Source organism: Labeo rohita, chromosome 25 (assembly GCF_022985175.1).
Source record: "Labeo rohita strain BAU-BD-2019 chromosome 25, IGBB_LRoh.1.0, whole genome shotgun sequence".
In the NCBI taxonomy this organism is placed as follows: Eukaryota; Metazoa; Chordata; class Actinopteri; order Cypriniformes; family Cyprinidae; genus Labeo; species Labeo rohita.
Genome location: NC_066893.1, coordinates 3,934,629 through 3,959,486, shown reverse-complemented (window position 1 = coordinate 3,959,486; position 24,858 = coordinate 3,934,629). Strand labels below are relative to the sequence as shown.

Here is a 24,858-nt window from a genome sequence, read left to right as displayed (position 1 = left end):
TTAAGCACATTGCACTGTGGGATATAGTATACCGAGAGTGTTCTGTGTACTGCACATTATAGCAAATGTAGTAGAGTAAATCATTTGAGGATTCAAAGTGTACTGAAAATGCGTGAGTATGTGTGCATAAACGCTATGATATTACATAAAATAAAATTAGAACTAGTTAGCAGTATACAGTATATACTGTGTAGTATGCAGTAAACAGTATTCTAGTAAACTAGTATTCCATTATTATTATTATTATTATTATTATTATTATTATTATTTAGTGTGTGTGTGTGTGTGTGTGTGTACTTGTTTTTGCTACATTGTGGGGACCAAATGTCCCCACAAGGATAGTAAAACCTGAAATGTTTGACATTGTGGGGACCGGCTTGTGGTCCCCATGGGTACAAAAGCTTATAAATCATACAGAATGAGATTTTTTGAGAAAGTAAAAATGCAGAAAGTTTTCTGTAAGGGTTAGGTTTAGGGGTAGGGTTAGGGTAAGGGGATAGAAAATACAGTGTGGACAGTATACAAACCATTGCGCCTATGGAGAGTCCCCACAAAGATAATAAACCAGACGTGTGTGTGTGTGTGTGTGTGTGTGTGTGGAGGTCATACCACTGTCTTTATGTTTGTCCTGCTGTTCTTGACTCGGGTCCTGTTGTTCTGGGTTTTCAGTGATGTCTGTGCGGGGTTGAGTATGTGTAGGCAGAGCTCCAGCCTGCTGAATAAACTGTTGTAAATTACACTGTCGCAGCTCCTTATTCAACTCCTCCACTTCCTCCTGCTTAGCCTACACACAGAGAGAACAATCACAAACAGCCTGCTTACTAGAATAAAAAAGTTTAAATGCAAATACGAATTATCTGACACTATCTTTTTTGCATTGTAGTATGTCACAAATGACTTACTATTGGATACGTTTTATATGTTATCAATTTTGTTTTAGAATTTTGGTTCTTTAATCAATCCCTATAAATCATTGTGTGTGTTGTCTAAATACAACATAATAAACAACAATTTTGCTTCTGTTTTCTTTTGTATTGTAATTCCACCAATAGTCACAAGGGGGCGCCATGTTTTAACAGCAAAAACAGCCATGGCAGTGAGTTGTGCCCTGCGGCTGTGATTACAGTAATCTTAGGATTTGTTCTCTATGGGTATATTTGACACCTTTCTGACTTTACCAACTGACAAGCCAAATTCAAATACAGACAAGTCAATGGTAACCACAAAGTATGTTACTCAAGTAATCACCTGAGCAGCTATTTGAAAATATGATAATTCACCATGGTGTGTTAAAGGATCAACCTAATCTGCATGCATGACTTGTTTAAGGGAATAGATTCTGATTATGTAAGATCAGGTTAGTTATGGTTGATTTCCTTGCTTTCTGGAAGAACACATAAGGAGGACTTCTAAGTGGCACTGTGGTATAAAATAGTTTAGATCATCTTCACAGACTTGCAAGTCTTTGATTTAAGTCACTGGAATACTGAAATATTGAAATGCGGTTATAAAACTGAGGCTGGTGCATAATTATGTACAGTTTGAAATTCATGCATGCCCAGCAGGAAAAGAAACTCATTCAATAGGTTTATGCTTTTATTTTGTCCTTTCAGGGCATAAAATGCACAGGAAATAAAAGAAATGTATGTTTGTCCAAATAAAAACATTTGTTTCTAAACACAGCAAAGTCAGAATTCATAAGCTCGGCGTGTGGAGTAATTTCAAACGATGAGTTCATTTGTTCACTATAAAATTTTCAGTTCATTCCTCATACATCTCCACAAAGGGGGAGATGTATACCCTCCAGCATTTGGAGCCAACAGCTACAAGCCTCTCTCTAGAGCCATGCCCTCTCTGCTTACCTTCAGCAGAGTCTCCGCCCTCCCCAAAGCCTTCTCAAGCTCTAAAAGCTCCGCCTCCAATTCCTCCCCCTGCTTTTGTCGACTTTGAAGATCTGCCTCGACTACCTCCAAAGAGTCTTTTGAATCAGACTGGGTGGGCAAGATGTCCACCTGCAGCATTTCTCTTTTAATGTCCTCCTCCAGCTGCATGGCGCGAGTGTTGAATTCATGCAACTTTTGCCCACAATCATCCAGTTTAGCATGCAGCTCTCCTAACCGCCGCTTCATCCCACGCTCCCTTTCGGTCTCTATCCTTAGTTCCTCCTCCCAGAACTCCTCGTCCACCAACTCTTGCTGGTTCTTCCACAGGGCCTTCTCCAAAACTTCCATTTCTGCCTGAAGGGATGATTCATCAGCAGGCGCCTGTTCCCAAGTCTCACATTCCTTGTCCACAGCCAACAGTTGGGACTCGAGGGCACGTAGCTGCTCCCGTTGCTGGAGAACATGCCGGAACACCTCCTCTTTAGTTGGCCCTGGAAGGTATTGCGCGTGCGGAACTGGGGATGCCCTCTGTTCAGGAGAGGGTGTTTTGCGAGAGTCCTTAGTTTTCACATGGGGAGAACTGGAGGGGCCCAAGTTGAAGGTGTAAGACTTCTTCGGCAGTCCCCGTTTGGGTTCTGATGTGGAAGGCTTGGAGTGAGGGAGGGTGCGGTTGTGCTGACTTTGTTCTTCACTGCTACTGGGACCAGTCCTCCGCAGGAAGAACTGCACCTCACTGCTGTGTTGGCCCAGTTTGGCCAGGGACTCCAGTGGGCGCTCATTGGCCAGAAGTTGGCGCTCAGTGTCCCTCAGTCTCTGAATGAGAACGTAACGACCCGTCTGGCCTGTAGAGTGCAAAGAGGTAGTTAGAATTTAAAAATGTGCTATACTGTATCGCTACTCTTATTATGTGGATAATCCACAGCTCCAACTGTGAAAAAATCTAGGATCTAGGGCAGGGGTAGGTGAGTTTGGCTCTAGAGAGCTGCAGTCCTGCAGAGTCCTGCAGCTTTAACCCCAATCAAACACACCTGAACAAGTTAATCAATGACTTTAGGATTACTAAGGATATAGACAGGTGAGGGTTTTTTTCACAGTTGGAGCTGAACTCTGCAGGACTGTGGCTCTATAGGACTGAATTTGCCTACCTCTGATCCAGGGGAACTGTCCTAAGGTTACTTCAAGTGTCTTATGGAAGGGTCTTATGGTCCAAGGGCTCTTGGACCACCAATTTGTGGGCCTTTAACCTACAACCTACTGGTTACTAGCCCAGATCTTTAAACATCTAACCCGAGGTTCTGGCCCTGGAGGGCCATTGCCCTGCAGAGTTTAACTTGAACCCTGATCAAGATTACTTAACTGTAATTTTTTAGTAATTCTAAAGACAATGATAAGCATGCTCAGGTGCATCTGAATAGGTTTAGAGTTAATCTCTAAAAGACAGTGGCCCTATATGGCCAGATTTGAGAAACCCTGCTCTAACCTCCCCGCATAAAGTTCCTTCTCAGAGGTACTTACTATTATGGCAAAGGCTCATGGACTACCAATTTGTGGGCCTCTAACCTACAACCTACTGGTTACTAGCCCAGATGTTCAAACATCTAACCCAAGGTTCCTCAAATCTGGTTCTAGAGGGCCACTGCCTTGCAGAGTTTTACGTTTATGCAGAGTTTTCCCCTTGCTCGGGTGTTTTTGAATAGGTTTGGAGTTAAAATCTACAAGACAGTGGCCCTCTAACCTCCCCACCTAAAGTTAATAGGCTCTCACTGCAGTACACAAGATCCAGGGGGCAGGTGTACATCCACAACCAGAAAAGGAGATGGACAGATTTAGGGGTGGAAATAGGTAGGTTTAAGGATCAGGGGGTGGAGATGGGTAGGTTTAGGGATATGTAAGGTGGGAGGAGTTGGATCTGGATTCAGCCTTGCCCACTGGATCTTGTGTTTCACACTGAGGACCATATCCCAAAACTTTCTTCTCAGAGGTACTTACCAATGGCTTGGGCAAGTGCAATGACTACGTCCTGACATGATGTCTCTTCTGACAGGCCGCAAACCACTCGTACAACTCCATCCACCCAAACTTTCAGCTCCATCAGAGACAATAAACACAGATCAGCTTATATTAGCAATGCATGGTAATGTCTGGATTCTGAAACGACAAAACAGCAACAGTGACATGTTAATGTAATGTCTTCTCAATTTGAATAAGATTACAACGTAGAGCAAAAAGTGAGGGCCATTAAAACCCCCTGATTCTTCACAAGTCTGATTCTAAAAGCAATGGTACAAGTCTACAAGTACATGGGGGATAAAGACATCAATGTGACGGACATTTGCATAGAATATTTAACCAAATAGTGCACAAGAATCCATGGTCCCAACTTTAAGTACTCAAGTACTTAGTTAAAATAGTCTATGGAGTTCAAAACTTGAGTAGACAAAATGACCAAATTGTCCATCTGAGTCTAAACTTCTTAAATAAGGTCCAAAATACATCCATGAAAAAAACGCAAGCTATTTTCAACTTTAGTTGTTTCTACCTGATTCCTCAAATCCTGCAGGATTTCCAGCCATGAGACATGAAATCGTGATTGAACATCAGGTCCAGTGGGTAAGTAAATTTCAGGAGTTATTATTAGCAGGAGGTTGATGGACTCATAACTCCACTCCAATTAAATGTACTGCTGGCTCTCTTCAAAGGCATTTCAGCAGATGAATGCTTAAGGGAACAGACAAGCAGAACGTAGTTGTTCAGAGACTGCATGTGCTTGCATGTGTGTCTGACTCCACTTTGAAGGCCCACAGCAGGAACAGATGGCGCTGCTAAGGTAAGTTGTAGCATTCAAATGCTTCAGTCATGCAGATATTGAATGAACCACTGTTTGTGAGATTAATATAAGCGAGACATGTTGGCTCTGTGCACTTGGAATATTGCATATTACACCCTTTGTGAGGAAATTCTATAGTAAAGTCTACTGCATTAACTTATGAAACATTTAACAGCAGTGCTAAGCTACTAAGCAGACCATTTAGCAGCTGCCAAGTGCCCAATGATGGATGCTCTGGATCTCTAGGCCTTAAAGTCATGTTTAAAAGAGCATTTCTTTCCAACTCACAAGAACACACCAGGGTCATATTTTGCCCAGCCCTAAGCATGTTTCTGAAAGCAGCCACTTGGCATTTGAGCCATCTAAATAAATAATTAGAAACCAGCCTGAGAACACATGTATGAGTCATTTGATATTTAGGCCACAAACAGAGTTTGTCTTGAGTAAATTTTCCAACAACATAGATTACAAAATCTAGTGGCACAGCACTTCTGACTTTAGACCTTGAAATTCTGACTATTTCCCTAGCAATTCAGATCTATTTTTCCAAGGAATTCTCACTTTAAACCTCACAATTGTGACATTTTTCATACGATTTCTGATTTTTAACCTTGCAACTCTGACTTTTTCCTAGGAATTCTGATTTTAAATCTCAGAATTCTGACTTTTTCTTAGGAATTCTCACTTTAAACCTTACAATTCTGACTTTTTTTTCCCAAGGAATTCTCACTTTAAACCTTACAATTTTGATTATTTCCCTAGGAAATAAGATTTTAAGCCTCGCAATTCTGACTTTTCTCCTAGAAATTTCTTAGGAATGCTGATTTTAAACTTTGCAATTCTGACTATTTTCCTAGGAATTCTCACTTTAAAACTCACAATTCTAACTTTTTTTCCTAGGAATTATCACTTTAAACCTTACAATTTGACATTTTCCTCGCGATTTTAAACCTCGCAATTCTGACATTTTCCCCAGGAATTCTGATTTTAAGCCTCACTATTCAGAATTGTTTTCCCCTTAGGAATTCTCACTTTAAACCTCACATTTCTGACTTTTGTCCCCAAGGAATTCTGATTTTAAACCTTACAAATCTGACTATTTTTCTAGGAACTCTCACTTTAAACCTCGCACTTCTGACTTTTTTCCTAAAAATTCTGAATTTATACCTCACAATTTTGACTTTTTTTCCTAGGTATTCTGATTAACTCTAATTCTGACCAACCTTAAATCTTCTAAAGTTTGATATCTGTTTTTTCCACCTTCTCTTGTAAGCCTCTTGATCTATTGTTTTTCTGTTCTTCAAAAACTCTCAAACAGTACTGGCCATCGCTGAAGCATTCTCCCCCCAATTCCATCTGGACTGAAATGGAGGAATGCTACCTTGTTGGCCCGTGTGCAGCAGAGAGCCGAGAGTAAAACAAATCTTCTTTTGTCTCCTGTACCTCTAACAGGCTCGATCTTACTAAATCAAGTCCATGGCCTCAGGGTACACTTCTCAACGCAGCCCACGGTCACCATGACAACAAAGTACTAGACGTGAAAGATGAATCGCAGAGGAATCAACAGGTGCCAGACACATTGGGCTAGTCGGCCACTTCACACTTAAGTTCACTGGATTCGTGTTAGAACAGAAAAATATATATTTTAGTATTACGACTTGACTCACATCAGGCTTGTGTTTGAGATCAGGGTGGATCGCTGTCACATGGATCCATCTCTCACATACAATCACTCGCACATGTCCAGACCCACTGCTTCAGAAATGCAGACCCACCCCAGACACATCTAAAACTTCCATGTCTCCTCCCTTCTGAGCGTGTCTTCCAAAAGCTATGATTACTGGAATTATCCCATTCCTCTCTCTCATCATCCTCTTTATGTTTTGCGGGTTTTTGGGAATATGTCCTGAGGAACAAGCGCACTGTTATTGTGCAGGCGTGGTGCTTTCTCTTAACGCTAGCAGATTTAATTAGCCAGTTGTTCTTATTGAAACCACAACTGTGCAATGTCACCGTTAATAAATCATTGAAAATGTATTAGATAGAGTAGTGATCCTCTAAAAACAGAGAGAGAAGTTTCACACTAGAACAAACACACATCTGTAGAATGTAGCGTGTAAACGTCATCTTGCACCTCAAGGGAGGAGAGACACACTCTCTGTTAGCAACTTAGCTCCCTGCTGAAAAAGACAGCTAAAACCCACCTAAGCTGGTTGGCTGGTCTTAGCTGGAAGTTGCTGGTTTTAGCTGGTCTCCAAGGCTGGCCAGGCTGTTCAGGCTTGTTTTAGCTGGTTGTTCCAGCTGGTCTCCCAGCCTGACCAGCTAAGGAAGTGGCCAAAACCCCTCTAAAACCAGGCTGGATGAGCAGCTATCCACCAATACGACAGGGTGGACAAACTCTTCTTTTTTATTAAATAAAAATATTGTTTTTATTACCAAATGATCAATAGTGTCAAATTGAGTAATCTCTTATTTAACAAAATATTAACAGGAGAACATCTGACTATATTCTACTCTAATTCAAATTTAATGAGCAGTGCATGGGACATGCATACTCCTACAAAAACTTAAAAAAAAATCAAAAAAAAAAATGTATCTAAAGAGCCAAGTAATGCTTTTGTTATGAATATAAAAACTTAGACTAATATAACACACCCTTTCATAGTAATTTTTATATTAAGCTATCATGGCAAATTAGTTACTTATGTACAGGACACCAAAAGGCACCCTACAGTGATACTGACAAACATATCTTGTCAAACAGGTCACTCGCCATAGCGAAATTACACATGTTCATATCTGACTAATACAATCTGAATCCACACAAAAGGCCGTTTGTCTCACATGCAGTACGGACACTGTTTTCTGCTGCAGCTGTTTAGGTGTATATATCCCATGGTGCATGTCATCGTCAGCCCCCTTATATACACAACAACTGCTCTTTCTTAAAAAATACCTGAGTGAGAACGCATCTGTGTCCTACTCTGCCACAAACACATGGCCTGACATGTCTGATTTTCTGCAGCTTTAACAAACAAAAACGTTGTAAAATCCAAGGGCAGGGTGGGACGGCGTTCTCTGTCAGCTGTAGTGTGGCTCTGATTTAATGTTTCCTCAGCAGTTGATCTCTGAATGAATGCGGTGCTGAGAAAGCAGAGAGGTTGTGTCATGGACTGTCTGGTGGGTGTGAGGAGAGAGAATTATTACTGTCTCTACTCATTATGGCTCAAAGGTGATTTATTTGGATGACATCTCCACTCCGCAGAAGCGATGCATCAGCAAGATCTCTGGCTAAGGGTGGTTCATGTATAAAATAACTCAAATAAAGGGTCACACCTATTCAAAGCAAAGACACTTAAGGTCTGATAGTGGATCCGAGACCCTTTTAAGATTCTGTCCATGTTAATCTTTTTTCGTCAAGTTTAGCTTTGTAATTATAATTAAGAATATTTTATTTCATAGAATTGTGTAGGGCTACACATCAGTGTTGCCAAGTCCAAGGTTTTCCTGCAGAATTGGGCTACGTTCATACTGTTGCTGCGGGTTGAAGCGATCCCAATAACGTAATATTAAGCCCCTGTAATGCTATTTTTACCAGGGGACCCCTCTCGAAATGGGATTGGTCTACTTTTGGGCTAGTTTTGAGTAGCAATTGGGTGGGTTTTGTTATGAAAACCTGGCAACCCCGGTACACACTGTAAGAAAATCTATCTGTGCGCATGCTATGCTGATGCGCTGTACACATTTCCTTTGTTACACCACAGTACCACCCACCCATTCATAGTATGCCCACTTCTGCAATCAAATAACCATTTAACAACTCCAGACAAGTCCAGAACATGCCCCCCACAAACAAAACCACAGGTGAGTCATCCAGTGGTTCACATTTTTGTATGTATTTCCTCTTTGATTGACTGATTAGCCTTCTTTGAACAAACACACACCTACAAATGTATCACTGCTTTCACGCATGAATTACAGCCGGATCCGTGTGCATTGAGTGCTTCCATCCATAACCTGAACAGACTTTCTTTCATCATGGTCTTGTTGCCAGGAACAAATGCCAAAATTGGACTTAGTCTATTATTGTGCCATTTGACTGATTTACAGATCCAGACGGATGTTTAAAATAAACATGACATAATGGATTTTTCTGTTTACTCAATACACACTTCTGGCCTTATGGGTAAGTATTCATTGGTAAATGTTCTTCCAAAAAAGTATATTTTCATAAATGCAATTCTTAACAGATAAAATCGAGTCCTACTCGAGATTTGTTTTCAATGAGTATCTTGCTTCACTCTAAAATGCATCAGATTGTGGAAGCAAATGGGTTAGGAATGTTGTGTTATGTTGACTTTGATGCAGCAGGCCATGGTCAGTCGTGTTTCATAGAAATATACGCAAACTGCTTAGTTGTTCTGCCTAAGAATTAAATAACACATGCTGAATTATACATTTTACAGTACACTGATGTAGCAGATATGATCTTGAGATAAATTCCAAACACATCTCCCAACACTACATCAGTCTAATTTGTTTTATCAAAATGGTTAAATTACCAAATTTACAAATTAGTTTAGCAACAATTAGTTTGGGCAATTCCAATTGTTTTTTTTTTATTATTTTGAGTCACTGCACTGCTGTGAGGAATATTACTTTTTTAAATTGAAATATTTACTTTTCTAGTTTTTGAGTCAGATAAATGCTGTTTTTACTGAAAAAGTAAGTAAATAATCTTGTTATTTATGTATTTATTTATTTATTTTCACAGCTAAGGTCCTAAAACTGGGGTTCTCTGCATTTTTTAATTCAAAATCCCCCTTTGTCCATGACAATATTGTTTCTTTTTCCAGTCGTTTGTGATTTACTGTATATGAATTAAGGATAAAGATTTCTGAAAATATTTTTATAGAAATACATATGAAAAATGTATATTCTTTATCAAATAAAACTGTATTTACATGAATTCTGTAGGTCTAGACACAACAATATTTACTATATATATATATTAGTTTGTATATAATTTATAAAAAAAATATTTATAACTAATACGCTACCAGCCAAAAGTTTTTGTACAGTACGAATTTTTATGTTTTTTTAAGGAAGTCTCCTCTGCTCACCAAGCCTGCATTTATTTGATTCAAAGTACAGCAAAAACAGTAAAATTTTGAAATATTTTTACTATTTAAAATAACTGTTGTTCATGTTCTGTTTGAATATATTTTAAAATGTCATTTATCTTGTGATTTCAAAGCGGAATTTTTCGAAATCATTCTAATATTCTGATTTGCTGCTCAAAAAACATTTATTACTATTATTATTATTTCGAAAACAGCAGATAAGTAGACTTTTTCAGATTTCTTTGATAAATAGAAAGTTCAGAAGAACAGCATTTATCTGTAATAGAAATCTGTAAAATTATAAATGTTTTTATCATCACTTTATCAATATGCTTAATTTGGATCTTTCTATTCATCAAAGAATCCTGAAAAAAAAAAAAAATGTACTCAACTGTTTTAAATATTGATAATAAAAATAAAAAAACGTTTCTTGAACAGCAAATCAGCATATTAGAATAATTTCTGAAGGATCATGTGACACTGAAGACCAGAGAAATGATGCTGAAAATTCAGCTTACATTTTAAAATATATTCAAATAGAAAACAGTACTTTTAAATAGTAAAAATATTTCAAAATTTTACTGTTTTTGTTGTACTTTGTATCACATAAATGCAGGCTTGGTGAGCAGAAGAAAATTCTTTAAGTACATAATACATATATTCTATACATATCTCTAAAACATGGCTCTTAAAAATGGGGGTGAATTCAAATAAGAAATATCTTTATTTTTAGTTGTTTTATCATATTTTAGATCATTTTAAGTCATCCGGAGGCATCCTGGTAGTGAACAACTGTCCTGATAAAAGACATCAATAAGTTTCAATATATTATTACATTTTTAATCATTTATATGTCATTAATATTATTTATTAGTCTAACTGTAGACTGTCCAATCAGAATTCCGCTCACAGTATCCAAAAGTTTTTTCACTTCAACACTAAATCAATGCAGCATTATCCTTTTTTTCGACAGCATGAATTCTAGAAGCGTGACCCTTTGCTTTTAGACAGAGGAATGTTGAGGGCACCAAAAGTGACCAGGCTTCACCTCTAACCTAAACAAAGGCAGCCTGGGACAACAAAAGAGGCTGTCTCCACTCACTGCCCAAAAATCCCTATCTTGGCTTCGACAAGTGGGATAAACACACAGCGAGAGAGGCTGCAAGTGTGTGGGCAAGCATTTTTGTCAAGCCTCCAATGGAAGTTGCATTTTGGACTTCTAAATGAAGTTCGCAATAAGATCACAAATTAAGGCCAACACCATCTGGAAAACCAATTCTGAGTGCAACCGCAAGAATCTGTTGGACGTTAAGTATAACGCATGGGTTGTAATTCTCAGTCTTAAAGACAGGTGGGCGGTTTTCACTTCTCATGAGAGAAACCATCCAGGTGTAAGCGGACCATGAGGGAATCTGCAGAGAAAATAACATTAGCCCTAGATGAGAGAAGCCAGCTTTGAAACATTATTTTCTTTGCTGTTCGTCATAACCAATTAAATGTGTTTTTCCACTGAGGAAATGAAATAAGAAGTATCTGTTTACAGACATTACTAAACAGGCGAGCCAATTTTAGCTAGTGTATGCATCGTCTTTACAGCCAGACCATCTCTGTTTTCCAAATCTGCTTGCGTGTAGCTTTACACTTCAGGTTTTTAAGTTATTTAATACTGTTACATGCCTGCTGCGCTAAATAATTTAAAACCATGTTCCGCAGTTTTTATAAAGTTGCATTCTGTTCCAAATTTATCGAAATGATGAATATCAAAGCCTGAGGTGTAAAAGACAGATCGCCAACAAAGGAAGGCCTGAGGCATTGGCCTATTTTCAATGCAAGACAGAACAGGTGCACCTACTGTGAGCGGCTATATTAAAACAAGAGCAAACTCCCTTGTGGTCAGACTGTAAAGAAGTGGAGATTTTTTAACAGGTGCACAAACTGTACATCCACCATCAAATTCCTTCTGAAGAGAAACTTCTTGAAGTTAACATGAATTTAAAGTTGACCCAGTTTACTTATAGCACAGTTTTAGAATTCAATGAAGCAGGCAATTCCTAAAATAAAAAAGTCTGTCTTTGTAATCTGAAGAATTGTAAAGTGAGGAAGCTTTTACTAGGGATGGGTCTGGATGGTTGGCTTCTCAACTAGTAACTAGCACAAACTAGTAAAAAAAAAATGGTTGTGCTTCAAGGATGAAGTTATTATTACTAAATGTAATATCAAAATTTGTAAATATACTTTTGAGTATTTTATACTCAGTACCTACTCATTTAGTGAGGTTAACCAACTAGTCAGTGAGAGGTTGACTGGCAAGTCTATTAAGTTTTATTTGTCTTTTTACTCACCCCATTGTCATCCAAGATGTTCATGTCTTCAGTCGTAAAGAAATTATGGTTTTTGATGAAAGCATTCAGGATTTTTGTCCATATAATGGACTTACTTGGTGCCCCGATTTTGAACTTCCAAAATGTAGTTTAAATGTAGCTTTAAAGAGCTCTAAATGATCCCAGCCAAGGAAGAAGGGTCTTATCTAGCCAAACGATCTGTCATTTTTTTTTTCAGAAAATAAAAAATTGTATACTTTTTAAGCACAAAAGCTTGTGTAGCACAGGCTCTGGGGATGCGTGTCCACGACGCTAAGTACTATTGAATCATCTTAAAAGGTCACACCGAACGTAGGCGGAACTACAGACCCAGTGTTTACAAAGCGAACGCGCAAAGACTAAGAAAGTTCAAGTAAGTCAAACGCTGTTTACAAACAAAAAGCTACAACGATGTTGGACGATTCTGAAGTTGTAGGAGAAAATAAGATGGATTTTTTCGCCATACTCTACCTTTTTGAGCCGGAGTACACAGACAATGAACTTAGACGTGATTCGTAGTGTCGTGGACGCGCATCCCAGAGCCTGTGCTACACCAGCTTTTTTTTGTATACGCTTCAAAAGTATACAAATGTTTATTTTTCAAAAGAAATGACCACTCGTTTCGCTAGATAAGACCCTTCTTCCTCAGCTGGGATAGTTTAGAGCCCTTTGAAGTTGCATTTAAACTACATTTTGCAAGTTCAAATTCAGGGCACCAATGAAGTCCATTATATGGAGAAAAATCCTGAAATGTTGTCCTCAAAAACCATAACTTCTTTACGACTGAAGACAGAAAGACATGAACATCTTGGATGACAAGGGGGTGACTAGATTTTTTAAATTGAAGATCTAGATTTCTTTTGTGAATACATTTGGAGATTAAATTTTAATATTTATACAGTATTCTAACCAGCTAGTCGGTTAGTAAGGTTGACTAGCAAGTTGATCTAGATCTAGGCAGTATAATAAAGCAGAAAAACTTCACATTTATTCTTTTAAATACTTGATTTGGCAAGTAATCTTTACTAACCAACTAGGTGTGGTGATTTAATAAGGATGGATTTTAAAGACAACTTTACTATACTATACTAGCTTCTATACTAGTGGTGTGCTTCACTTTAGCGTGCTAATGGTCTAAAAGAATTCTTCATAACAGTAACATTCACGCCTGTTAACCATAAAGATATTTTCTATCATCTACGTTTTCCATTATTATACACAATTATTTAGTTTTGTGACGATTATGATCAGGGTTGCCAGGTTTCACACCAAAACCCACCCAACTGCTACTCAAAATTAGCCCAATCGCGTTTCGAGGGGAGTCCCCCATTAATAATCGCGTTCTGGGGGATAAAATACACATTTTTGTCAGGTTTCCCCTGGTAAATTCACATTTCGGGGGCTAAATATGACGTTACTGGGATCACTTCAACCCACAGACATCAAAAACTACCTGTAGAAACAGTGTAAAAGTAGCCCAATTCCGCGGGAAAACAGTGGACTTGTGGACTTGGCAACACTGATTATGATAGCTTTGTGTAATAAAGTTATAGTTCTTCAGAGTATTTTTTAGTTAAATCTGTCACCCTATTAAAGAACTTAAACCAGCCTGGGGCTTTTTTAAGACAGACTATTCAGCATGTTATTCAGAAAACCCACCGGATAACCACTTTTGAACATTCATTCAAACAAGCAAATGTTTTAGACTCCATGCTAAGTTGAAATCTGACCAAAGCTATCTTTATACTCAGTAGGAGTAAGATTTGTTCAAAAACCGTGTTAAATTCAACCCCTACCAATACAGCACATGGCCGTTCAATCACCTTTCCACATTCCTTCACTGGTGAAGGTCAAGGGTCTTTATTCGGCCCTTTCAAGTTTCAGGGATTGTTTGGAAAAGGTCTGGAATGCGCAATTTCAGGTGACACATCCAGTCCCTGTGGCGGGAAACCTCAGTGTTGATTCACAGTCAGAGCGTTGGTGGAATGCGTGTGTTACGAAACATCACATTCCTGGTGTGGGAGCATTGAGAAGTGTGTGCATTCTTGACATCCCCCTGCCTGCTCTATTCCAGATCACCATTCCAGCAAGTGTAATGAAGCTGAAAATCCACGATAAAGGCTTTTCATCCACCAAAAGAGTGGATGAGGCGATTCCTGTCACCAACAGAATGCAGCAGTTGGGATAAAGAAGTAAAAATCTCATTTATGTTCGCATTCAAAAACTAGAATTTTAAGGGTGGGGTTGAAAATATTAATTTCTTGATTTGAATAGACTCTAATTTTGATAAACTGACATAGATTATTAAATCCAAGAATCTTTAAGTCGGTTGTTTAAAATAGATGCATAAACAAAACTTCACTAAACTTCTTGTTTAGCTGTGCATTTACTGAATGAGCACTGTGCTTCGTCCGAACTGACTGCATTATGTATAATCATTTTCTGTTTTTAACTGTCTTAAATTTATTTTAAATCAATTTTTAAATCATTTTTAAATCATTATATTAATCAGTTTTTACATTTTACATTTTTTGTTTTATTGTTGTGATCATTGTTTTTATGATTGTTTTTATGATTATTCTACTTCCTTTTATGTAAAGCACTTTGAATTACCTCTGTGTATGAAATGTGCTATATAAATAAACTTGCCTTGCTTTCTTTTTCCACTAAATTGCAATGAAATGAATAAACACAAAGTTGAATGTGGCACGAAGGATCAATGTAATCTCTTCAGTGCAAGTGGCACATGAACCAATCATCTCTTAAACTTTACTACTAGTTACTACATGAAATAAACAAGAATGAACATCATAATGCGACGAAAGAAATGGTACTACTTACTAAAATGTACCACGTTTCATATAATCACTCAATCAGCATTTTAACTGCAAAAAGACACCATTAAAAAAACAGCTTGTAAAAAAATGCCATGTAATGTTGCATTTATCTCAGGAAAGCCATTGAAAGATCATCATCAGACAGAAAAAATAACTAAGGAGGGGAGCATTTTGCTAAATATATGCACTATATTACATATTTGTTATTTGTTTATTTTTACTTAAATGTAATATTTAATGTATGTTTTAATAAACTTATAACAGGCAGGGTTCCCTGTAGTTTTTTTTCTCTCAGAGAAAATAACATGCTGCTTCTGATACATATCCAAATGAACTGATATCAAATAAAATTAAAATAAGATTCAACTGAAATCATACCAAAAGCTTGTGAATCGGAATCAAAATCGAAGTGAATTTTGCATCAATACCTAGCCCTTTCAATACAGATGTAATCATACTAAACTCTGTCAATTTTATAACAGCTATAATCGAAACCAAACTTGTGTCAATATACATTACTATAAAATTTTCAATACAGATTTACTCAGCTTTCAAATTGCGTCAGCAAAGTCTGTTGAAAATCAAATCGAACTGTGCAAATTGTTTCAATACCTAGTCCTTGGGCTCAACTGATTATCAGTGCCAATATTAAGCATTTTTACGGTTATCAATATTTTCAATGACCGGTTTTGTCATTTTCAAAACCGATTTGCAGATAAAATAATTAAAAAAAAAAAAAAAAAAAAAAAAAGTCTTTAAGAAGGTCATTGAGAAAGTGGTCTACTCATGCAGTCAGATGTAATAATCTTAAATTCTGTCAATTTTATTACAAAATTGAAACAATAAATGCAGTTTTGTCACTCTTTAATATGGGATGACAGATCGCTACAATCGAAACCAAACTTGTGTTAATACGCATCACTATAAATATTTCAATACAGATTTACTCAGCTTTCAAATTCTGTCAACAAAGTCTGTCAAAAATCAAATCGAATTGTGCAATTTGTTTCAATACCCAGTCCTAGAGGTCGACCAATTATCAGTGCCAATATTGAGCATTTTTATGGTTATTAATATTTTCGATTAATAAAACCGATTTGCCGATAAAATAATTTAAAAGCATTTAAATATGTTTTTGATATTCTTAATTTGGACATTAATTTTTATTTTTTTCACCAGATATGCACATTGGTACAAAATATCGGTTATCGGTCTACTTGATCTGTAATAAACGGTATCGGTCCTGAAAAACACTTATCGGTTGAGCTCTACACAGTCCTAGAATGAACATTTCGATACAGATATTCCATGACTTTCAAGAACTGTGAAATTTGTTTCAATACCCAGTCCTAGGGTTCGACCGACTATCTGTGCCGATATTAAGCAATTCTATGGTTATCGGTATCAGCCATTTTCAAAAAGCTTTTTACCGATAAAATAATTTAAAAGCATTTAAAATACCTTTTTGTCAAAGCCCTTGCTATTCTTAATTTGGACATTAATTTTCATTTTTACACCAGATAAGTGCATTGGTTCCAAATATCAGTTATCGGTCTACTTGATCTGTAATAATCGGTATCACCCTGAAAAAGACATGGTTGACCCCTACTCAGCCCTAGAATGAACATTTCAATACAGATTTATCATGACTTTCAAAGTTAACTCATGACATACAGTACACTTGTGCAAGTCTTTAAAAAGGCTGCTGAGAAAGTGGGTGGTTGCTGTTGGGTTCGCTCATGGTGTAATTAGTAATGCATTAAACTGCCAGTCAATGGTTGCTCTACTTAGGCAGTCAGAATCATGTTAAATTGTCAATTTTAAAACAAAATTTAAACAATAAGTACCGTTTTGTCAACCTTTAATATGGCATGACAGATCGCTACAATTGAAACCAAACTTGTCAATGCGCATCACTATAACACTGTCAATACAGATTTGGTGTTCAAATTCTGTCAACAAAGTCTGTCGGAAATCAAATCGAACTGTGCAATTTGTTTCAATAATCACTGATTTAATGATAAAATAATTTAAAAGCATTTAAAATAAGTTTTTGTCAGAGCCCTTGTTATTCTTAATTTTGACATTTCATTTTTACACCAGTTCAAAATATTGGTTATCAGTCTACTTGAGCTGTAACAGTCGGTATCTGCCCTGAGAAACACTCATCAGTTGAACCCTACTCAGTCCTAGAATAAACTTTCAAGGTTAAGTCATGATATACATTATGCTTGTGCAGAAGTCTTTAAGAAGATTGTTGAGAAAGTGGGCGGTCGCTGTTGGGTTCGCTTATGGCGTAATTTGTAACGCATTAAACTGCCAATCAATGGCTGGTCTACTTATGCAGTCAAGCAGAGGCACAGATGGGAACTTTGGGGCAACGGCTCTAAGCAACAGTGGCGAACAGCTTGTGGTTTCCAAGGGAGGATATTTATATGGGTGAAGGCTGCCGAAGCATAGCGAACTCACTCTCTCATTATGTGAGCTTTGCTAAATAATTACTCAGACAGCCTTGGGACATGGAAAGCGTCAGCACTTGGAGTTTTCACACGATTGCCAGTCTCCTTGCAGAAAGGCAACGTCTATGCCAGCGTCCCGGACCAGACAAGCGTTTAAATTAGTATGCGTGCAAATCCTACCATAGGAGATTGATTCTTCAGTCAAGACATGGGAACCGAGGATGAAACAAAGTTACAACTCAGAGGATTGAGATCTAAGCTTTTTCAGATTATCAAAGATTATCAAACAACTGAGCTTTGTGAGAAAAGCTGTAAAGAGTGTCAGGATGAGACATGAGAAAATGAGACAAACTAAACCTTTCCCTGAACTGTGATTGTGCAGAATAAAATTAACAGCAGATGCTGAGACGAGGAAGAAAATAGAAACATCTCTCACCTTCAAAAACATTAAGACTGTGCTTCGCTAAAAATAACATCACTTGTCTCGCAAATTCACACTTTGTGAGACTTAAAAATGTTTCAGATTGGAGTAAGGAAGCAGACAATTGAATCTGAAAATATCTCATATCCAACATTTCCAATTAAGAGCATTCAAAATAAGTAAAATCTATTGAAATTGTAGTTTAAAATGCATGTGGCAAGTTCTTAGAAATTGTAGTTGAGTTTCCTATTTAAATTTAGACTAAAAATTAATCTGAAAACATTTTCTGTTCACCTTGAATACTGTACACAATAATCATGACTTTCAAAAAGTTAAAAGTATTCTTACAAATGTCATAAATCATTAATTCATAAATATCACTTTATGATATTCGGATTTATTGGAAAATGGTTGTACAATATGACATTTTACAACCTGAACTAACCTTGCTTTGTCATAAAAAGTTGATACTATATTCTATTTTAAGAGATTTCACACTTGTGTTCAAAATTTCCAGTTTGTTCTTCAAGTTTCTGCATAATGGTTCCACCAAATGACTTTGCTTTGGCAGACAAGTTTTTCAAATGTTTATAATATTATATAACATAACTGCATTGCTCTCAAAATGTTTAAAAATTGAATTTAAAAATTACAAACACATGCCAAAAAAAACAAAACTCCTTCTAAGGTTCCCTTATCATGATATCAGGACAGTTGTACCACCCTGAAATTTTTTTATTTTATGCTTAAAAAATATTAAAATGAATTTTGAAGTGATGTATGAATTATATATTTTTTCTCTGAAAAAAATCAAAGAGCCATTCAAAACAGCATGCCATGTCTTTTGACATGCACGTTTCGACTCATAAGACAAAATCTTTGTGTGTCCTTGCAGATTTTCACAGATGATAGCGTTAAGGATGTTATCAGCTGTTGTGTGTTGAGTAAGCAGACAATCAGTGTTTGTGGTTGTTTTGCTTTTCCATCACATCAGACAGGAGCTGCCGTATGAATCAGTGTCAAACAAACACCTTTCACTTCCTCCATTCAAGTATGGCGGAGATGGTTCATATCTCACGTCAGCATTTAAATCTCATGGTAATTCATTCTACGATTGGCCAAACACACCAATTCAAGGGTAGGTCGACAACTACAGACTTTTCCATAAACTGTTTGCGTTTGGTTGCAGCTGGTTCATCTTTTCTATATTCAACAACACACTTCTGAAACATTACAAAGCAATGCAAAGACATTTTTTGGATTGTTATATCAAGATAAATAACAAAAACCATCTAGTGGAAATGTGTTAGCACCTTTTCCCCACAATAACAGTTCCTAAACAAACAAACAAACAAACAAAAAAAACAATTTGAGTCAGCTTAAAATAATTTGTTATCCTGCTGCCTTAAATATTTAAGTTCAGTCAATTCAAATATGTTTAGTCAACTTGAAATGTTAAGTTGTACTAAGTGACAACTTAGATATTTGAGTTGACTAAACAAAACATTTGGTTCGTTAAACTTAAAAGCTGGGTTTGTTACCCAGCTGCCTTAAAATTTTAAGTTGAATCCACTCATATATCTAAGTTGTCACTTAGTACAACTTAACATTTCAAGTTGACTTAACATTTTTGAGTTGACTGAACTTAACATTTTAAGGCACCCGGAGGGAACAAATTATTTTAAGTTGGCTCAACAAATTATAGTATATATGTACAGTATATATGTTTAAATAATGTGGATTGTATACAGCCTAGATGAGAGATGAGACAGTTTCGGAGCATTAAAAATCAAGAATGTTAATACAAAGCATTTAATGATTACTTTGCCAATCTAAATACATTAAATAACGTACTACTCACTCAATAACTGTTCTTAATGTTCAGAAGATATAAACAATGGCCTAGATTAATTAGTACAACACAATTTCTTTAGTGGCTTTAATGGTTTCACAAAGAACCTTTAACATCAGTGGAACCTTTTTGTTCAACAAGAGGTTCTTTATAGTGCAAAAAGGTTCGTTGGATGATTAAAATGTTCTAAAAATGGTTCCTTTAAGAACTGTTCACTGAAATGTTCTTCAGGAAAAATTCTATTGGAAATTTCAAAGTTAATAGAAATAAAAGAGACATTTCCAGAAACGTTACACCCACATTCTACTTGCGTTAAGACCTTCCATTTTTATGTTTCTGCTGCCATTTCTAAAATGCAATGTTTGGAAATGTTTCTAAAAAATAGGTCTTTACACAAAACATGTATGTGGGTTTGATTTGTCTAGAAACTCTGACCTTGACAGTAAATCAGAGGCTTTTTATTGTGTTATCTGGGAATCTTCACACTTTCAAACACATATTTTTACACCTTCCTGAGTTTGTCAATGGGGTGTGAAAAAGACAGGCTTACATGTTATGAGAGACTACAGAGAACTACAAAGATCCAGAGATAACCAGCAGAGGTTTTTATCGAATACTTACAAAGCAAGTAAATGATTTGCATGTGAGGTGAAACTGTCCATCTTAAAGCACAGGAGCATTCACAAACCCTGATGAAAGCTTGTGTGTTTCTCCACATTGATCCAGAGAACTCAACGAAGCTTTAGTGGTCAGCAGAGCAGTCAATGAAACTCACTCTGTGCATCAATTTCCAGTAAAAGACCATGATGTCTTTCCTACTACCATGGGATATGAAACTAACTGAGCCTAGTTTCTCCCAAGGTTTTTTCTCTGTCACTGATGGAGTTTTGGTTCCTTACCACAGTCACTTTTGGCTTGCCACCTTTAAGATACCAGTATGCAATTAAACGTGAAACATCTCATTAGAAACTCATTTTCCTCACATTCTTCTGACATCTAGCTATATATGTTCTTGTCTGTTTCTCTATATAGAAATTATCAAGTGAGCCTTATTTGTGTATCTTATTTGTGTATTGAGCTCAGATTTTTCAAGATACTTACTTCTAAGTCCAACAACTCATTATAAATTTAAACATATCAAATTCTAATATTCTAGGCTCTTCACATTGCTTTTATTAGCTCATTATCTATATGCATCCTTTATTTTATTTCTTTGACAAAAAAATCATAAAGGAGACATATATTATCTTGACTTTATGCATAAAAATAATGTACAATGCACAATGATGCAATAAAATATTCTCCATTCATTCATCCATTTTTTCAACAGGAGATATTTTAAATACAAATACCCTTGCAACACATTATATTACATATTATTAGAGCTCCAACGATTATTTTGGCAATCAAGTAATCAGTTGATTATTCTGGCGATTAATCGAGTATTCAGATAATTCTATAACATTTTTTGTAGTAATAAAAATAGACCCAAGCGAACAATAGCTTTCAAAATTACTTAAAATACATATATAACAGCAATGGGGCAATAATAATTAATTCAAGTAAAGTATCAAAAGCAAGTTCACATGATTTTATTGAACAAATCTGAACAAACCCTTACTCAAATAAACCGCATTAACAGAGCAATCGAACCCTACATGACAAGTGTGCACAAACACACCATAAACTTCAAGATCACTGACACTCAGGCTGATGATACACGGGGCAACTTTTTGAGCAATGTTGCCATCAATGGGCAACCAGGTGAGACACAGGGCCCAAGATGGATCCAGACAGAAATGTGTTACCCATTCTCAATGGAAAAGTGCCCAAGCAACATCACTTAAAAAAAGTTGCCCAGCAAAATTATTCAAAATGGTGCCCCGTGTATCATCAGCCTCACTCTCCAGTGCAATAATGCAATAATTCTTAGCACAGCCAGTCACTACTGGCACTCCCCACACCCGTCTCTCCCTCGATCGATGTTTTAGCGCCGCACCGCAGTGTGCCTGCATCTCTAATGGACAGCTGTTTTCTCAGACCTGCTGTTTCTCATCAGCAACAGGACGAGGGCTAAACGGAGCCATCTGACAGTACATCACATCAGCATCGCCCTGATCTGCTTAATAAGCCAAGTGCTGAACCGTCACTTTCACCAGAGCTGAGCTGACCTGCTGCCTTTGACTCCACGTCACAGATTTAAGTTGATTAGTCATGAATAAACATCACGTGAGCCATATTCCACAAGTGCTGCATCTGCAATATTCGTCATAAACACTTGGGAAGGTTTTATGTTTGGAATAAGATAATGATATCACACGACTCCTAATAATACACTAACCAGATTTGGTGGTGTGCTGGATTTTAAAGCATGCGGTCTGGTCATTAGCAGGCCAATGTGGTTAAACGCAGACTGACAGGGGAATCTGGTTAGATTAAAAGCAAACAGCGAGTTCAGGAAGGACTTAGTGAGAAGTGGCCAGTTGAAGAAGCATGATTAATGTGGATCTAAACACATGGACGCATAATTAAATCCAAGCTCCATGCTATCATCAATTACCCATCACATTATGAGCCACGTCTCATTTATCATGAGAGTGTTTGGAAAAGAGTCGAAAGCATGCATTTTTTAAAAAAAGAAAAACTCTAGATTACATTATTACCTTCAAGACAAAAAAATGGAGACTAAATGGAGATCAACTGGACATCTCAAATGGACAGTTTCAGGAGAAATCTCAAAGTCTCAAACTGTGCTTAGAGTTTGCAAGATAGCAAAGGTTGCAATTTAGTCTCATTGTAAACTCAAATATTTCTTACCAAATTCTTTTCTACTTCCGTTATATGCTTGCTTTTTGATTTCCTCAGAGAAAGTTTTGAAAAAGTCTCAAAGGAGATATTTAGTTTCCCAACTGTTTCTCTAGATAGAAAGTTTACTGCTCAGATTTTACTTGTGAGAAAAAAGACTCAAATAATCGAATGCGTGTCTCATCTAGAGTTTAGAAGAGATCTCAACAGTCTCAAACTGTACTCAGATTTCCAAGATACCAAAGTCTCATCATAAACCCTTCGATTTTTCATCAGATTCTTGTTTTATATCATACACACCCCTTATATAGCTCTTTTATGCTTACTGCAGTAAAAATGTTATTTCTCCTAAATAAGTTTAGAAAAATAACTAAGATGTTTAATAGCTCACAGGTTTTTCTAGACCAAAATTAGATTAAATGGAGAGCAAAGTGAGCCTTTTGCTTAAATGTACTAAAATTACTCTTCTAAGAAACTGTCTCATCTAACCCTTACGAAAATAAACCATGGTTACTACAAATAAAACCATAAAACAATGGTTAAACCATGGTAACTACAAATTATCCATGGTTTTGCTACACTACACTAATGTTTAACAATGGTATTTGTAGTCAAACTGTGGTTATACAAATTATTGTCAATAGGCCAATAAAACGCGGTTACTACGATTTTACTATAATAAAACCATGGTTAATTTTCATAAAAAGAGAGTTTCAGAAGATATCTCAAACTGTTCGCAGATTCACCAAAATCTGCAAACATCTCCATTTTCAAGTTCATCCAAAAACCAATTCATTCATCTGAGCTAAGTTAGTCTATCCACATTCATTTCATTCAGTTTCTCTGATTTGTGTCTATTTCTAGATATTTTAGAAATAAAGATAGTGCTTAAATGAAATAATGAAATCCGAGGCAAGCAGTAAAGTTTTCCTCTAAATGTAAAATGACATTGACCCTGAGATCTCCGCGCTCTAACAAACGACACCGCAGCGGCTCGTAACCAACAGGTTGATTTGAAGCCACAGGTTGATTTACAGTTGCGAGCGAACATGCAGAGAACTCCGTTCTCTTACCTCATAAACAACACAGATCCTCCTGCTTCGACTGCTACTTCCACACAAAAGCAGAAATATCCTGTAGTTCCTCCGAGACGGATGCAGTTCTTCAGCGAGTGTGAAGCAGATGTGCAGATGTTGTGTGGCGGTGAGTGAGTGTGTTCCGCTCTTGAACGCTCCTCAGGAATGCTCCGGCGCTGACAGCTCTTCCCACTCTCAGCTACTCTCTCCCTCTCTCTCTCTCCGCCTCACTGAACTGTGCTGACATGGCAAAACTCCGCCCACATCTCCAGGTAGGAGGAGTGTCTTGTTTTGTTTTCAGCAGTTTCTGTCACTCACTATCGACGCCCATCCATTAGAGGACGGAGTACAGTACTTAGAACAGTTTTCGATCGGTTTTCTACAAAGCTAATTATAATTGCTAACTTTGCTAACACAGACATAATTCTATTGAAAACTAAAACTATAGTGCTACTTAAAAAAAAAAAAAAAAAAAAAAAATTCATCCTATTTTGAGAAAAATTAAATTAGTCAACATTCCGAGAATAAAGCTTAAATATTTTAAGAATAAAGTTAAAATTACGAGAATAAAGTATTAGCAATACAAGAATTGTCAAATTTGTCGACTTTATTCTTGTAATTTTGACTTTATTCTCAAATATTTCGACTTTATTCTCAAAATATCTCAAAATATTTGACTTTATTCTCAAAATATTTGACTTTATTCTTGTATTTCTTTGACTTTATTCCTTAAAATATTTTGACTTTATTCTCAAAATATTTCGACTTTATTCTCAAAATATCTCAAAATATTTTGACTTTATTCTCAAAATATTTGACTTTATTCTCAAAATATTTCGACTTTATTCTTGTATTTCTTTGACTTTATTCCTTAAAATATTTCGACTTTATTCTCAAAATATTTCGACTTTATTCTCAAAATATCTCAAAATATTTTGACTTTATTCTCAAAATATTTGACTTTATTCTCAAAATATTTCGACTTTATTCTTGTATTTCTTTGACTTTATTCCTTAAAATATTTCGACTTTATTCTCAAAATATTTTGACTTTATTCCTTAAAATATTTTGACTTTATTCTCAAAATATTTCGACTTTATTCTCAAAATATCTCAAAATGTTTTGACTTTATTCTTGTAATTTTGACTTTATTCTCAAATTTTGACTTTATTTCTTGACTTTATTCTTGTAATTTTGACTTTATTCTCAAATATT

The 24,858-nt window shown here is 36.5% G+C and overlaps 1 protein-coding gene across 5 annotated transcripts in view; it reads right to left on the bottom strand.

Moving 5' to 3' along the window:
* rassf7a (Ras association domain family member 7a) overlaps window positions 1–24,858 on the bottom strand; it is a 54,551-nt gene that overhangs the window by 4,933 nt on the left and 24,760 nt on the right. For 3 of the 5 annotated variants that reach the window (XM_051099877.1, XM_051099879.1, XM_051099878.1), the window contains 3 exons: window positions 3,873–4,031; window positions 1,863–2,725; window positions 610–784 (listed from right to left, as the gene is read on the bottom strand). In XM_051099877.1, the coding sequence (XP_050955834.1) occupies window positions 610–784; window positions 1,863–2,725; window positions 3,873–3,975 (1,141 nt within the window). In that variant the 5' untranslated portion in view covers window positions 3,976–4,031. Of the gene's footprint in view, window positions 1–609; window positions 785–1,862; window positions 2,726–3,872; window positions 4,032–4,422; window positions 4,602–23,640; window positions 23,886–24,858 lie in introns of those variants that run through there. The other 2 variants (XM_051099880.1, XM_051099876.1) reach the window with 2 other exon arrangements.